Genomic DNA, 16,788 nt, shown 5'->3' with positions numbered 1-16,788 from the left:
AGCGTAGACAATCTACATACTAGAAATGTGTGCAACTTTAAGTTGACTAAGGACCTGGCTTACGCACATTTTGGACATGGAGAGCACCTGCAGTGCTGCTACTGAGAAGGATACAATTTTGAAATCCTGCAGCATTATCACTTGTACCGCTTCGTGTTCACACAGAACAAGACCCTCCACACGCACACCCACGCACGCACATGCGTGCACACACATGCACGCACGCACACACACAGCCTGAAGCGCAGAATACGGAATGCAGAATATCAGCAGGGGGACAGATTGAGACAGAATGTCATGCATCTGTGACAGTGTGTGTCCTGTCACTGTGACCCGATTGATCATGTGCCTTGGCTACTTGGACAAGGGAGATCTGGTTGGATGACTGGTTAGCGTGCGTGACTTTCACCTGGGAGTCTGGGGATCAAATCCCGATTGGACCATTTTTTTTATATCCGCCACAGATCGCTCTGAAGAACTCAGCATTGACGGTTTCAGCAACGCTGTGCCACTCTGTGGATTTTCTCTTATTTGTTTTGCAAAATCACTTCCTTTCATTTCTCCACCTCACCCACAGGTACCTCAATTTCTGCTTCTGTGAAATTGCGCTTCCTTGATCTGCCTTGATCTACGGTCGCCATCGTCATTGGCGGAGCGCTGCAACAGCCAGCTTTTGTATTTGCATGAGATCCACAAGGCACTTTGCATTGAATACTTATGGCAGTAAGTGGGCTTGGTGAGGGCGAAATGTGACTAAAAAGCAGCTGAGAAACATTCTCGTTAGTCTCCGATTTATGAAGCGGAGATCGTGTGCAGCTGTGCGTACTCCATGTTTGATAGATTACAAACGTAAGTACATTTTTTTGCTGAGCTTAAGTACGGTTTTAGTAAGGATTCTACGCAATGTTTGATAAATGAGACCCCTGGTGTGTTTAAGAGTTTTCTAAGTGACTCAGAAAGGTGTGATGTCTGGTTTATAACATACATTTGGATGTTTGTTGGATGTAATTTAACAAGTTATCAGATTTATATCAACCACTCTGACACCATTGTTTCGTCTACACACCCTGGAATCATGGAAGCTCTGGAGATCCGGTCTGCAGCTGAAGCCGTCTCTCAGAGCGAGTGAGTGGACATCTGATGTATCTGAAGGTCGTAGACGCCCTCAGCATACTCATGACTGGTCAGAAGATACTTCCCAGGTGGCTTCTGGTGGACGGTTTCACGGTTTTATGTTGAATCATTAATTTACTGTGAAGCAGTCAAGGCATTATTAAATCATTGTAGATAAAACTAAATATGATCGTAAACAACCTGCAGAGTGAATGAAATTATGCGAGAATATAATTATTTTATTAGAAGGGAAAAGTCTCGACTTCTACATGGACTTTGTAGCTGCAGCTCCATGTCAATATGAGAGGTTGTTTAGACTTTGTCTCCAGATGGTGCAGCTAGAGAAGTTAAACATGGAATTGTTTTGGTATATGGAATAACCCAACATTCCTGGCATCAGCAACTTGCTAGACACTTGACTGTTGACCTCTGACATTGCTGTGGACAAATAAGCTTGATGGACGTCTCCAACGATACACATGTCAAACATTATAAAACTGTTGTGGATTAATAAAAGAAACTCGGAGACAAAAAACAGGCATTGAAATATAATTTCTCAAAATATCTTGGCTTGTTCTTAATGTAAGGAATGCATCAAAATCAAATTCTAGGCCAAAAACCGAAAATGAGGAAACCAAGGTCGAAAACCGAAATCCACCAATGCCAGCGCCACTGCTGGCCTACAACGACAGCTGCAGCTTTGTTCTTGATGACTAAATTATTAATAAATGTGGAGTTTAAACTTTTAAACATAAACTCTATCTGGATTTGCATCTTTGTTGTTGGATTAGTTTGGATTGAATCCACCTGAGCTTTGTTCGTGTTAGCGTTGAATCCTTGAGTGAACAAGCACACTTTGGTAAGCAGGGATTTATCAGGAAAGCCCCTATGTTCTGAGCTCACTTAAGGTTGGTTTATGCTTGACGCGTCCGCAAGGTCCGCACGGCTCCACTCGGCAAAATTGCATCATTTTAACAACCACGCCCCTCCACCACGCCTCCGCACGGCCCAAAATTTCCGCACCACGCACCTAGGAAATTTTCTTACCATGCGGACGGTCGGACGCGGAAAAACATGGCGGACCGGCAAGAACTAGTATGGCAGAGGTTCGTAAATACAGCCATTTGTATGATTCAGCTCTCAGAGATCACTGTGATCAACATGTTGTTAATAATTCTTGGAGAGAAACAGCTCGCACTGTCGGAAAAGACGAGGACGCTGTTAAAAATGCTGGAATGCCATGTTGTAAACAACAGTAATTTTTACTTCTACTATGGTGTAGTGTTGGATGCATGCCATAGAGCTCCATGCTGCCCCGGGTTTTTCACAGCATCTGTCTGCATTCCTTCCTTCGTGGGGGTTGTTGTTGGCATTCACAAGGCTGCCTTGGCGTCAGATTTGGATAACAAGACTTTGGGTCAGGCAGAGATAATTTTCCTCTCTGCCTTCAGTCTGTAACTGGTCATTCCAGTCCTTCAGTGAAGCCAATTTAGGTGTTAAACATCTCCACACCGTCCGGTGACCCTCTCCGAGATGACATCCATTTTGCGCATCAACACCGGTAACGCAGCTAGGACATTGTCCAGCTTACGATTCACCTCGAGTAGCGTCCCAGTCTGTGAGGTCTCCACCCAGGCGGTGCTTCCCGTGGGTGCGGGTCGCCCTCCAATCTCTCCTGTCTTCCCAAATTTCCAGAAAACCAGATATCCTCCCACTCCAATCAGAAGAAATCCAGTGATCACACACTTAGCGCACCACACTTAGGGAATCCCTGGTTTATCTGGACTCTGTGTTAGCTGGATAAGGTGAACTGACCTTCTTTGCTGAACCCATCTTTTACTGTCATCAACCATAATCATAATCATAATTATTATTATTATACCCAAATCATAATTCATTTCATGTAATTAAAATACCATTATACTGAACCAAGTGATCATTTATGATGATTATATTAAACAGTAATAAAAGTTTTATTAATTATTATCATCATCTAATTATTATCATTGTGACTTGAAGTGTCCTCCTCCTGGGATGGAACAGCAGCAGATATGGATATGATCTTGAGCAGACATCGTGGTTCCTTGTTTAATCTGTGGATTTAAAAGTACTGTTTGACCCAGCTTGACCCAGCTGGGTAGATGTGCCCTTTGCCACAAATTAGAGGACCTTCGGTGAAGCTACATTAGGTTTTTAATCTCAATGGGACCTTCTCTGTTAAATAAAGAATAAATAAAGAAAAATGAAAGTGTCTAATAATCTGATGTGTTTGATAATCAGATGTGTTTGATAATCTAATTTATTTAGTAATCTAATGTGTTCGATAATATGATGTGTTTGATAATCTGATGTGTTCAGTAATTGATGCGTTTGATAATCTGATGCGTTTGATAATCTGATGTGCTTGATAATCTGTGTTTGATAATCTGATGTGTTTAATAATCTGATGTGTTTGATAATCTGATGCATTTGATAATCTAATGCATTTGATAATCTGTGTTTGATAATCTGATGCATTTAATACTCTGATGTGTTTAATAATCTGATGTGTTTGATAATCTGATGCGTTTAATACTCTGATGTGTTTAATAATCTGATGTTTGGTAATCTGATGCATTTGATAATCTGATGTGTTTAATACTCTGATATGTTTAATACTCTGATGTGTTTGATAATCTGATGTGTTTGATAATCTGATGCGTTTAATACCCTGATGTGTTTAATAATCTGATGTGTTTGATAATCTAATTTATTTAGTAATCTAATGTGTTCGATAATATGATGTGTTTGATAATCTGATGTGTTCAGTAATTGATGCGTTTGATAATCTGATGCGTTTGATAATCTGATGCGTTTGATAATCTGATGTGTTTGATAATCTGATGTGCTTGATAATCTGTGTTTGATAATCTGATGTGTTTAATAATCTGATGTGTTTGATATTCTGATGCATTTGATAATCTGATGCATTTGATAATCTAATGCATTTGATAATCTGTGTTTGATAATCTGATGCGTTTAATACTCTGATGTGTTTAATAATCTGATGTGTTTGATAATCTGATGCGTTTAATACTCTGATGTGTTTAATAATCTGATATGTTTGGTAATCTGATGCGTTTGGTAATCTGATGCGTTTAATACTATGATATGTTTAATACTCTGATGTGTTTGATAATCTGATGTGTTTGATAATGTGATGTGTTTGATAATCTGATGTGTTTGATAATCTGATGCGTTTGATAATGTGATGTGTTTGATAATCTAATGTGTTTGATAATCTGATGTGTTTGATAATGTGATGTGTTTGATAATCTGATGTGTCTTCTGACTCTGTTCTGTTTCAGGAGGCTTTATCAGACTCGGACCGGATCAGGTGAGTCTGTTTGTTTTATAAATCAACTGGTTATAGATGAGCCAGCTGTAGTTCTGATCTCAGACCAGATTTAACCACATCTCATCACAAGACTGTTGATGTGAAACAAAGTAATCAGTCAGACTCAAACACTTCCTGTTACCCAGAATTCTCCAGCAGCAGAATGAGGACCTGCGCCGCCGCCTCTCACTCTCCACCCATAAGATGGAGACCATGGAGGTGGAGTTTGAGGGCAGCCGGCAGTACATGGAGGCGGAGCTGAGCCGGACTAGAGATGACCTGGACAAAATGAGGGACAAGTTCCGAAGGTGATGATGTCACAAACCGACCAGTTTCAGATATGTTTGCTATGTGACCCTTGAACTTGACTCTGACACTTGTGACTGGACTATGAGTCTGTTGTGCGTGGACGCTGTTTTTGGACTCAGGTTACTTTGAACTTACTTTGACAGACTTGACTCAGACCTGTTGCGACTCGCTTGACTCACCTCTACAGTCACATACATTTGCTGTTTAATGGCTAACAGACAGGAAGTGGAGACTAGTGTGAGCTCTGACAGCATGCCCTCTGAGCTCGACTGATTGTGTATGAACCTTCCAACAGTTTGAAAATCTGACATTGTTTAACTTTGTTTGCAGACTCCAGAACAGCTACACTGCATCTCAAAGAGCCAATCAGGACCTGGAGGAGAAGCTCCATGCTCTGGTAACGCTCATCTTTAGCTTGCTGGTAGAAGCGGATGACTCATCATGTAATGAATAGTGGTGTATAGACACGCCCCCTAAGGGGGTGATCGATCACATGATTCATCACCTTGTGCCTCATGTTGCCATGTGCTGATAGCGGTGTGACATAGCTTCTGATTGGTCCATTACCTCATTGATTATTAAAACACTGTGTGTGCTGAGGTCATTGATCTCTGCATCAATCACTATTGGAAAACTCCTGACTGACTGGATGGTTGCTATGGGCAACAGAGTGAAGTCAGACTACTAAAAATGGGAATTCAGATGGGGATGGTCACCTGGTTTCCATGGCAACCGTTCATATTTATTAAGGTTAAGAATTGATAGTTTTTTTTTATCAATATCAATGGTATTGTGGATTCTGTCTATCCAATTCTTTATCAATTCCCTTTTCAATTCAAGAGTAGTTCAATAGGTGGCAACAAACTAATAGCACACGGTCTCCTGCATTATAACTGTCAGCTTTTTTATACACATTTTAGTAAAAAATAGTTGTTTACCTGACATGTTTCAGCTAGTATCTCTAGCCATCATCAGAGATCGCTGGTGTTGGTGGTGTAACTTCCTGTTATCCGCGGGCAGCAGAGGACGATGTTGCCCTCTGCTGCCTACGTTAGGAAGGACTAAAACTGTAAAAACAACAAAAAATGGATAACGAAGATAAACACAGAATGAACGCACAAAACAGATCTTTCCAAATGTTCTCCTTTGTGCTCCTTGAAGAATAATAATATTAATAAAAATGCATTTTATTTAAAAGCACCTTTCAAGGGACACAAGGACACTTTATCAATCAATTTCCCTCTGGGATTAATAAAGTATTTTTGAATTGAATTGAATTTACAACAATAAAATAACAACAAAGAAACCAAGTTAAAAACAGCAAAAATCACACACAGAAGCCTAAAAATACAAACTAGATAATAAAATCAATGAAGATGGAAAAGGTGACACTAGCAGTATGCAGTCTGAAACAGGTGGGTTTTGAGTCTAGATTTAAAGAAGGAGAGCGAGTCAGACATATGGATGGCTTGAGGGAGAGAATTCCAGAGATGGGGAGCAGAGCTGCTGAAGGCTCTGCTCCCCATTGTGCTGAGACAGAAAGGTGGGACAGAGAAGTGATAGAGGATGATGATCTGACGGAACGGATGGGAGAGATAATGTGAATGAGGTCAGACAGGTATGGGGGAGAAAGGTTATGGATAGCTTTAAATGTGAGGAGAATGAAGAGTCATCTTGTTCGTTGTAGTGTTGCTGTAGCTTTTGAAGAGAGGGCAAAGTCTCACCACAGGTCGGACTTAAGTCGCCAGAGTCTGCTAGTGTGGAGGCAAATGGCGCTGACATGATAGGCAGTGTTAGCTGATTAGTTACCTGCAGTATCAGTTAGGGATGTCCCGTTCCAATATCGATATCAGCTCAAAACCACTGTAGATATGATCAGATTATATCGGACGGCATCAAAAATCTCCGATATAATCAATCCGTTCTGCTTAAAATCATTCCAGGAATTCTATCCAGCAACGCCAAGATCCAGCATATTTTGTTGAAGTCCATAAAAGACAGTGTGGCTCAAGTTCCCCATGGTGGAACAGAGCCAGGAAAGTTGAATGTGTCCAACCTCATCTGTAGTCATGGCGCAATGCCACGCCTGAGCCTGTGTAAGGGAAACACTGAGTATTAAGAAGCGAGGACGTGTGGAGATCACCACTGCTGTGTTGGAATTTACTAGTTCGGAGCGGGTCAAAACATGTCCTTAACTTTAAGTCACCATGTATTTTGTGCCCAAATGCTTTTGCATGTCATAATGTTTCCTCCTTTTGTTGAAATATCTACTTTGCAAGTATTGCAAGTTGCCTTGTTGTCATTCTTTCTTGTAAAATATAACTGCACTTTCGAGCATTTGTGCTGTTTACGCTTGATGCGTTGGCGAGGTCCGCATGGCTTAGCACAGCCAAATTTCTAACCATGCGGATGGTCTTGTGCAGAAAAACATGGCGGACTGACAGGAGCTTGTACTGGCGGAGATTCATAACTACAGACATCTTTATGATTGGGCCATGAAGTTCCAATTGTGCTTTCCATCCATGCGTCTCATTGCTGCACAGAATGTAAATGAGTCGGTCAGTCGGGTCAGTCAGGTCAGTCGGTCAAACCACCAGGTTGATATGGACGTCAAGTACCACCAGGTTGATATGGGCATCAAGTACCACCAGGTTGATATCGGGGTCAAGTACCACCAGGTTGATATGGGCGTCAAGTACCACCAGGTTGATATCGGGGTCAAGTACCACCAGGTTGATATGGGCATCAAATTTTAATCCAGAGTCAAGCCTAACCCCAAGGCTAGTGACAACTGGTTTCTGACAGGGTGAGAGAAGGTCTAGGTCGAATATAGTGCCTGGGTCTGACCTAGAACTCGGGTAAAAGATGATGAGCTCATTAACATCTATCAATCAATCAATTAAATCAAAGATATGGGTTTTCACAGCATCTGTCTGCATTCCTTCGTGGGGGTTTGTAGCCGCTCAAGGCTGCTAGGGCGTCAGATTCGGATAACAAGACTTTATTTGGGTCAGGTTGAGATTATTTTCCTCTCTGCCTTCAGTCTTAAACTGATTATTCCAGTCCTTCAGTGAAGCCAATTTTGGTTTGTAAACTTGTCCATACCGTCTGGTGACCCTCTTCGAGATGACATCCATTTTGTGCACTAATACCGGTATCGCAGCTAGAACATAGTCCAGCTTACGATTCACCTCAAGTAACATCCCAGTCTTTGAAGTCTCCACATGGACGGTGCTTTCCGTGGGTGTGGGTCGCCCTCCAATCGCTCCTGTCTTCCCAAATTTCCAGAAAACCAGATATCCTTCCACTCCAATCAGGAGAAATCCAGTGATCATCAGGCCGAATATCCACATGTCTTCGACAGTAGACAGCTAGGAGAGGCATATGATCTTCCGTTCCCTCCAGGAATCCAGCATATACCCCACCGGGTGTGTCCCCTGTGGGCATGTGGGAGCCCCCTGCTCCGTTCTCATTGTTGAAAAAATCTTATCGATCGCGTTGAATGACCAATTTATCAAATCCATGGTTAAAAATAGGGGTTTTCAGAAGAAATGCAGAGAAGCGCTCTGTGGGCAGACAGGACAAAGAGCCTTGGGGAAAAAATGATAAGGGAGCGAAAAGAGAAGCGTCTGTACTTGCGAGTGCCAGGAAGAAAAATGAAAAAGATGCAGATAGTTAGCAGCTAGCCAGGACTTGACTTCATTAACACAGTTAGCCAGTGTCGTTACAGAGGCACCATTCCCAGGACATAGTGGTGAGTAGATTTGGCAGTCGTCAGCGTAAAGATGAAACTCAACGCCATGTCCGCGGAAGATTGACCCCCAGCGGAAGCAAATAGATGGCCAATAGGAGAGGACCAAGAGTTGAGCCCCAACCTCCCAACACAGAGCCTCCCAGGAGGAAAGAACTTCCCCCATTTTCACACAGATCCTCTTACCATGGAAGTACGACCAAAATCATTCAAGTGCTGACCCTGTGTTCCCCATCCACCTCTCCAACCGATCAAGCAAAATATCATGGTCAGCCGTATCGAAGGCTGCAGTTAGATCTTATAACAGCAGCACCACAGAGAAACCCTAATCTAAAGGTGTATTGATGTCATTTAAATCCCTGAGTAAGGCCGACTCAGTGCTGTGCTCAGACCTAACCCTGACTGAAATCCCTTTAATAAATCAAAGTCCACTAGATGAGACACCAGCTGCTGGTAAACAACTTTCTCCAACAGGTTAGAGGTGAAAGGGAAAAACATACCACAGACCTCCAGCAGAGGAGAAACGCAGAAAATTTCAGCAGACCATGAGAAAGGCTGACTGACGCCTAGGGCCTCTGTTTTTGTTTAAAAAAAAAAGAAATTAAAGCCTCTTTTATAAGACAGACCATTGCATCATTACAGAGTGATGAATCCAAATTAGTGGGTCTCGTAAATGCGGCAAGGAGCAAAAGGGAAAGGTGATAAAACTATTCTGATGCGCTTAGCGTCGGAGTAATATTGCCGCATGAGCCCCTCACCTCTGACGCCTAAGCGCGTGTCGGCCCCGCTAATCCCTTTGGAGCAACTGTTGCCCCCCCCCCCCCCCCCCCCCCCAAAAGAGGGTGGTTGCGTTAGTGACGTATACTGCGGGCCGAGTGCCGGCCGGAAGGGATATAAACACAGATTAAAGCTGCAAGCAGCGTCGTTCGGCCCTCGCAGCGAAGCTGCTCGCCCTCCTTCAGCACCCCCTCCGCTCCATCCCCGACGCTCTCCAAACCTGGCTCCGCGCTTCTCCATCCTGGCCGGCAGCCGAGGGCATCAGGGCATGCCTGTCGGAACAGAAAGTCAGCCACCCCAACACCGGAAACCGTGAAAGGCCTCCTCGTCCACACCTCACCCTGACTCAGCATCCCTTCTGAGCCCACCATTACATGTCTCACCCCTAGGAGATACTCTATCTTTACCACACTGGTGATGTGATGTTCAGTCTCGGGCAAATCGGAGGCTGTTTGTGGAAGTTACAGTCAAACGTAAGGTCACAGCGTCACGCCAGAAATCGCCATGGCATCAAAGCCCCTCACTTTCTGAAAAGCTATCAGATCTGAATGGTCATTACAACATCATGAAGACAGTGCATGACCTTAGTGTCATCTTGACTAAATTAGAGGGGACAAATATGGGCAGTTCACCATAAAACAATAGACTTCCTTTAGTCAGGGGGCGGGGCTTAGGTGATGTCAGCTGTCCACATTGTCACTGTCTTCAGATGTGGTCAGTGATCACACAGACAAAGTATGAAATTGATCTGATCATGCACATGGGAGTTATTAAGTCAAATAAAGTAATGGCGACTGGTCAAAGTTTGAGGCTTAGCCACGCCCATACCTTTATACTTATTTAAAATCCGACGGTTGAATTTTTTCCTCTATGTCTTAAGAGTATATAGCAGGAGTTTGAAGGTGATCGGTGGAAAGGGCGAGGAGATATCATTCTCCTTATAACGTGTGCGAAAACCACTAAATTGAGTAATTGCACCAAAATGGCCGACCTCCTGTGCGACATTGCGCTTGGCTCCAAGAGACTTTTTTGTAGGTCCTGAGACACTACATTAGTGTGCCAAATTTTGTGATCCTCAGTCAAAGCATGGCTTGGGGCTGACTGTTTTAATAGTCCTAGGGGGCACTGTTTTGGAAAATAGGCCACGCCCACAAACTTCAGCTGTCCAATTATATTAGGGGTCAGAGTAGGATCACTCATCAGAAATTGTGTGGCAATGTCACAATGATTGAAGAAATGAGAGACAAACGTATTTCCATGGCGTGATGGCGAATTTCGCCATGCTCCCAAAGCCCCGCCTTTATTCGAAACCTGCCAGTACTATAGACCTAGTGACCTCAACTTGTCTGCTGCTATTTGCCACTGTTTGGTGGTGATTGGATAAAAGGAGTCCAATAGGGAGCTGTGAAAAAAAGAGTGGCGTGGCGACAAGTCAGAGTTTGAGGCTTAGCCACGCCCACACCTTTATACTTATTTAAAATCCGACGGTTGAATTTTTTCATCTATGTCTTAAGAGTATATAGCAGAAGTGTGAAGGCGATTGGTGAAAAGGGCGACGGAGCATCACTCTCCAAACAACGTGTGCGAAAACCACTAAATCACGCACTTGGACCAAAATGGCCGACTTCCTGTGCGACTTTGCACTTGGCTCCAAGAGACTTTTTTGTAGGTCCTGAGACACCACATTAGTGTACCACATTTCGTAATCCTCAGTCAAAGCATGGCTTGGGGCTGTCAGTTTTAATGGTCCTAGGGGGCGCTATTTCAGCAAATAGACCACGCCCACCGGAATGTCACATCAGATTTTTTGGGGGGCCGGACTAGGATCACTCACAAGAAGTTTCGTGGCGATATCTCTAGAAATGACGAAATGGGAGGCAAACGTAAGGCCTAAGTGGTACGCCTGAGTTCGCCGCGCCGCCACAGCCCCGCCTTCTGCATAAAACTCCCATAAAGTGACGCCAAGCAACCCCAACTTGTCTTCAGTTACCTGATACAAATTTGGGATGATTATTTGAAAGGGCAAATTTTGGAAAATTTCCCAGTAAAACTTGACCTTTTAAGTCCTGAAGGGGCGGGGCTTATGTGACATCATCAATTGACCATTCATTTGTCTTCGGGGGGCGATGATGATTGTCCATAGAAAGTTACTTTAACTGTAATTCTTTCATTTATGAAATTATAGCAATTTGAATTTTTTTGGCGAGTGCTCGAACTTTGAGGCCTGGTCCCGCCCCTTCAGTATTTACGAAAAGTCAATTTTATTGTCTCATTTTAATCGTCCGTCGCTTCTGTTCGATCGCACACTATTTTTGAGACGATCATGCGAAAAATGACCAAACTGTTCAACCAAATATAGACCCAAGAAATGGCCGAAACAGGGTCAAAATGGCCACTTTAGTCCAAAATGGCCGACTTCCTGTTTGATATTGACCATGGATGCAAGAGGCTTTTCTGTGCGTATTGTTGAGTTCTACAAGTGTACCAAATTTCATAACTGTACGATAAACTAAGCTTTATGGAGAGGGGTATTTTTCACTTTCTAGGGGGCGCTGTTCAGCCATTCTTTTATGAACTTTCACATTGCCAGTGAAATACGTAAATTTCACGCACTTTCAATATTGGGCCAGAATTTGGTGACTTTTTGGATATGCTAAGACCCCCTAAAGGCCAGTCAAAGACGCGGAAGAAAAAAGAAAGAAAGAAAGCGTAATTAAAGCTGCAAGCAGCGTCGTTCGGCCCTCGCAGCGAAGCTGCTCGTCCTCCGTCCGTGCCCCCTCCGCTCCATCCCAGATGCTCTCCAAACCCAGCTCCGCGCTTCTCCGTCCTGGCCGGCAGCCGGGGGCTCCAGGGCACGTCTGGCGGAACAGAAAGTCAACCACCCCGACACCAGAAACCGTGAACGGCCTCCTCGTCCACACCTCACCCTGACTCAGCATCCCCTCTGAGCCCACCATTACACGTCTCACCACTAGGAGATACTCTATCTTTACCACACTGGTGATGTGATGTTCAGTCTCGGGCAAATCGGAGGCTGTTTGTGGAAGTTACAGTCAAACGTAAGGTCACAGCGTCACGCCAGAATTCGCCATGGCATCAAATCCCCTCCCTTTCTGAAAAGCTATCAGATCTGAATGGTCATTACAACATCATGAAGACAGTGCATTACCTTAGTGTCATGTTCACTAAATTAGAGGGGACAAATATGGGCATTTCACCATGAAAAAATCGACTTCCTGTAGTCAGGGGGCGGGGCTTAGGTGATGTCAGCTGTCCACATTGTCATTGTCTTGAGATTTGGTCAATGATCACACAGACACAGTTTGATATAGATCTGATCATGCACATGGGAGTTGTTAAGTCAAGGAATGTAATGGCGAAAGGTCAAGGTTTGAGGCTTAGCCACGCCCACACCTTTATACTTATTTGAAATCCGATGGTTGAATTTTTCCCCTTTTGTCTTAAGAGTAAGTAGCAGAAGTTTGAAGGCGATTGGTGAAAACGGCGATGGTGCAACACTCTCCAAACAACGTGTGCGAAAACCACTAAATCGAGTACTTGGACCAAAATGGCCGACTTCCTGTGCGACTTTGCACTTAGCTCCAAGAGACTTTTTTGTAGGTCCTGAGACACCACATTAGTGTGCCAAATTTCGTGTTCCTCAGTGAAAGCATGGCTTGGGGCTGACAGTTTTAATGGTCCTAGGGGGCGTTATTTCAGAAAATAGGCCACGCCCACAAACTTCAGCTGTCCATTTCTATTATGGGTCAGAGTAGGATCACTCATCAGAAATTGTGTGGCGATGTCACAATGATTGAAGAAATGAGAGACAAACGTATTTCCATGGCATGATGGCAAATTTCGCCATGCTCCCAAAGCCCCGCCTTTATTCGAAACCTGCCAGTACTATAGACCAAGTGACCTCAACTTGTCTGCTGCTATTTGTCAGTGATTGCTGGTGATTGAGTAAAAGGAGTCCAATAGAAAGCTGTGAAAAAAAGAGTGGCGTGGCGACAAGTCAAAGTTTGAGGCTTAGCCACGCCCACACCTTTATACTTATTTAAAATCCGACGGTTGAATTTTTTCTTCTATGTCTTAAGAGTGTATAGCAGATGTTTGAAGGTGATTGGTGAAAAGGGTGATGGAGCATCACTCTCCAAACAACGTGTGCGAAAACCACTAAATCGAGTACTTGGACCAAAATGGCCGACTTCCTGTGCGACTTTGCACTTGGCTCCAAGAGACTTTTTTGTAGGTCCTGAGACACCATATTAGTGTACCAAATCTGGTACTCCTCAGTCAAAGCATGGCTTGGGGCTGACAGTTTAAATGGTCCTAGGGGGCGCTATTTCAGAAAATAGGCCACGCCCACCAGATGTTCACATCAGATTCTTTTTGGGGCCGGACTAGGATCACTCCCAAGAAGTGTCGTGGCGATATCTCTAGAAATGACGAAATGGAAGGCAAACGTAAGGCCACGTCTGTACGCCTGACTTCGCCGCGCCGCCACAGCCCCGCCTTCTGCAGAAAACTCCCATAAAGTGACGCCAAGCAACCCCAACTTGTCTTCAGTTACCTGCTACAAATTTGGGATGATTATTTGAAAGGGCGAATTTTTGAAAATTTCCCAGTAAAACTTGACCTTTTAAGTCCTGAGGGGGCGGGGCTTATGTGACATCATCAATCGACCATTCATTTGTCTTCGGGGGGCGATGCCGATTGTCCATAGAAAGTTACTTTAACTGTAATTCTTTCATTTATGAAATTATAGCAATTTGAATTTTTTTGGCGAGTGCTCGAACTTTGAGGCCTGGCCCCGCCCCTTCAGTATTTACGAAAAGTCAATTTTATTGTCTCATTTTAATCGTCCATCGCTTCTGTTCGATTGCACACTATTTTTGAGACGATCGTGCTAAAAATGACCAAACTGTTCAACCAAATATAGACCCTAGAAATGGCCAAAACGGCTAAAAATCTCCATTTCAACCCAAAATGGCCGACTTCCTGTTTGATATTGACCATGTTTGCAAGAGACTTTTCTGTGCGGACTGTTGAGTACTACAAGTAAACCAAATTTCATAACTGTACGATAAACTAAGCTTTATGGAGAGGGGTATTTTTCACTTTCTAGAGGGCGCTGTTCAGCCACTTTTTTATGAACTTTCACATCGCCAGTGAAATACGTAAATTTCACGCACTTTCTATATTGGGCCAGAATTTGGTGACTTTTTGGATATGCTAAGACCCCCTAAAGGCCACCCAAAGACGCGGAAGAAAAAAAATAATAATAATTAAAGCTGCAAGCAGCGTCGTTCGGCCCTCGCAGCGAAGCAGCTCGCCCTCCTTCCGCACCCCCTCCGCTCCATCCCCGACGCTCTCCAAACCCAGCTCTGCGCTTCTCCATCCTGGCCGGCAGCCGGGAGCACCAGGGCACGTCTGGCAGAACAGACAGTCAACCACCCCGACACCAGAAACCGTGAATGGCCTCCTCGTCCACACCTCACCCTGACTCAGCATCCCCTCTGAGCCCACCATTACACGTCTCACCACTAGGAGATACTCTATCTTTACCACACTGGTGATGTGATGTTCAGTCTCGGGCAAATCGGAGGCTGTTTGTGGAAGTTACAGTCAAACGTAAGGTCACAGCTTCACGCCAGAAATCGCCATGGCATCAAAGCCCCTCCCTTTCTGAAAAGCTATCAGATCTGAATGGTCATTACAACATCATGAAGACAGTGCATGACCTTAGTGTCATGTTGACTAAATTAGAGGGGACAAATATGGGCATTTCACCATAAAACAGTAGACTTCCTGTAGTCAGGGGGCGGGGCTTAGGTGATGTCAGCTGTCCACATTGTCACTGTCTTCAGATGTGGTCAGTGATCACACAGACAAAGTTTGAAATTGATCTGATCATGCACATGGGAGTTATTAAGTCAAGTAACGTAATGGCGACTGGTCAAAGTTTGAGGCTTAGCCACGCCCACACCTTTATACTTATTTAAAATCCGACGGTTGAATTTTTTCCTCTATGTCTTAAGAGTATATAGCAGGAGTTTGAAGGTGATCGGTGGAAAGGACGACGAGACATCATTCTCCTAATAACGTGTGGGAAAACCACTAAATCGAGTACTTGGACCAAAATGGCCGACCTCCTGTGCGACATTGGACTTGGCTCCAAGAGACTTTTTTGTAGGTCCTGAGACACTACATTAGTGTGCCAAAATTCGTGATCCTCAGTCAAAGCATGGCTTGGGGCTGATAGTTTTAATGGTCCTAGGGGGCGCTATTTCAGAAAATAGGCCACGCCCACAAACTTCAGCTGTCCAATTCTATTAGGGGTCAGAGTAAGATCACTCATCAGAAATTGTGTGGTGATGTAACAATGATTGAAGAAATGAGAGACAAACGTATTTCCATGGCGTGATGGTGAATTTCGCCATGCTCCCAAAGCCCCGCCTTTATTCGAAACCTGCCAGTACTATAAACTAAGTGACCTCAACTTGTCTGCTGCTATTTGCCAGTGATTGCTGGTGATTGGTTAAAAGGAGTCCAATAGGGAGCTGTGAAAAAAAGAGTGGCGTGGCGACAGGTCAAAGTTTGAGGCTTAGCCACGCCCACACCTTTATACTTATTTAAAATCCGACGGTTGAATTTTTTCATCTATGTCTTAAGAGTGTATAGCAGATGTTTGAAGGTGATTGGTGAAAAGGGCGATGGTGCAACACTCTCCAAACAACGTGTGCGAAAACCACTAAATCGAGTACTTGGACCAAAATGGCCGACTTCCTGTGCGACTTGGTGCTTGGCTCCAAGAGACTTTTTTGTAGGTCCTGAGACACCACATTAGTGTACCAAATTTCGTAATCCTCAGTCAAAGCCTGGCTTGGGGCTGACAGTTTTAATGGTCCTAGAGGGCGCTATTTCAGAAAATAGGCCACGCCCACAGGATTTTCACATCACATTTTTTGGGGGGCAGGACTAGGATCACTCCCAAGAAGTTTTGTGGCGATATCTTTAGAAATGACGAAATGGGAGGCAAACGTAAGGCCTAAGCGGTACGCCTGACTTCGCCGCGCCGCCACAGCCCCGCCTTCTGCAGAAAACTCCCATAAAGTGACGCCAAGCAACCCCAACTTGTCTTCAGTTACCTGCTACAAATTTGGGGTGATTATTTGAAAGGGCGAATTTTGGAAAATTTCCCAGTAAAACTTGACCTTTTAAGTCCTGAGGGGGCGGGGCTTGTGTGACATCATCTATCGACCATTCATTTGTCTTCGGGGGGCGATGGCAATTGTCCTTAGAAATTGTTTTAACTGTAATTCTTTCATTTGTGAAATTATAGCAATTTGAATTTTTTTGGCGAGTGCTCGAACTTTGAGGCCTGGCCCCGCCCCTTCAGTATTTACGAAAAGTCAATTTTATTGTCTCATTTGAATCGTCCATCGCTTCTGTTCGA

At 44.0% G+C, this 16,788-nt stretch overlaps 1 protein-coding gene across 1 annotated transcript in view; it reads left to right on the top strand.

The window, feature by feature from the left end:
• The window catches only part of tjap1 (tight junction associated protein 1 (peripheral)), a 90,974-nt gene that overhangs the window by 11,695 nt on the left and 62,491 nt on the right, over positions 1-16,788 (top strand). The window contains exons 5-7 of the mRNA XM_054737261.2: positions 4,461-4,489; positions 4,636-4,797; positions 5,129-5,195. Coding sequence (XP_054593236.1) covers positions 4,461-4,489; positions 4,636-4,797; positions 5,129-5,195 — 258 coding nt within the window. The remainder of the gene's footprint in view (positions 1-4,460; positions 4,490-4,635; positions 4,798-5,128; positions 5,196-16,788) is intronic.

Source organism: Nothobranchius furzeri, chromosome 12, assembly GCF_043380555.1.
Source record: "Nothobranchius furzeri strain GRZ-AD chromosome 12, NfurGRZ-RIMD1, whole genome shotgun sequence".
NCBI classification, from domain to species: domain Eukaryota; kingdom Metazoa; phylum Chordata; class Actinopteri; order Cyprinodontiformes; family Nothobranchiidae; genus Nothobranchius; species Nothobranchius furzeri.
This window is presented reverse-complemented; position numbering and strand designations above follow the sequence as displayed.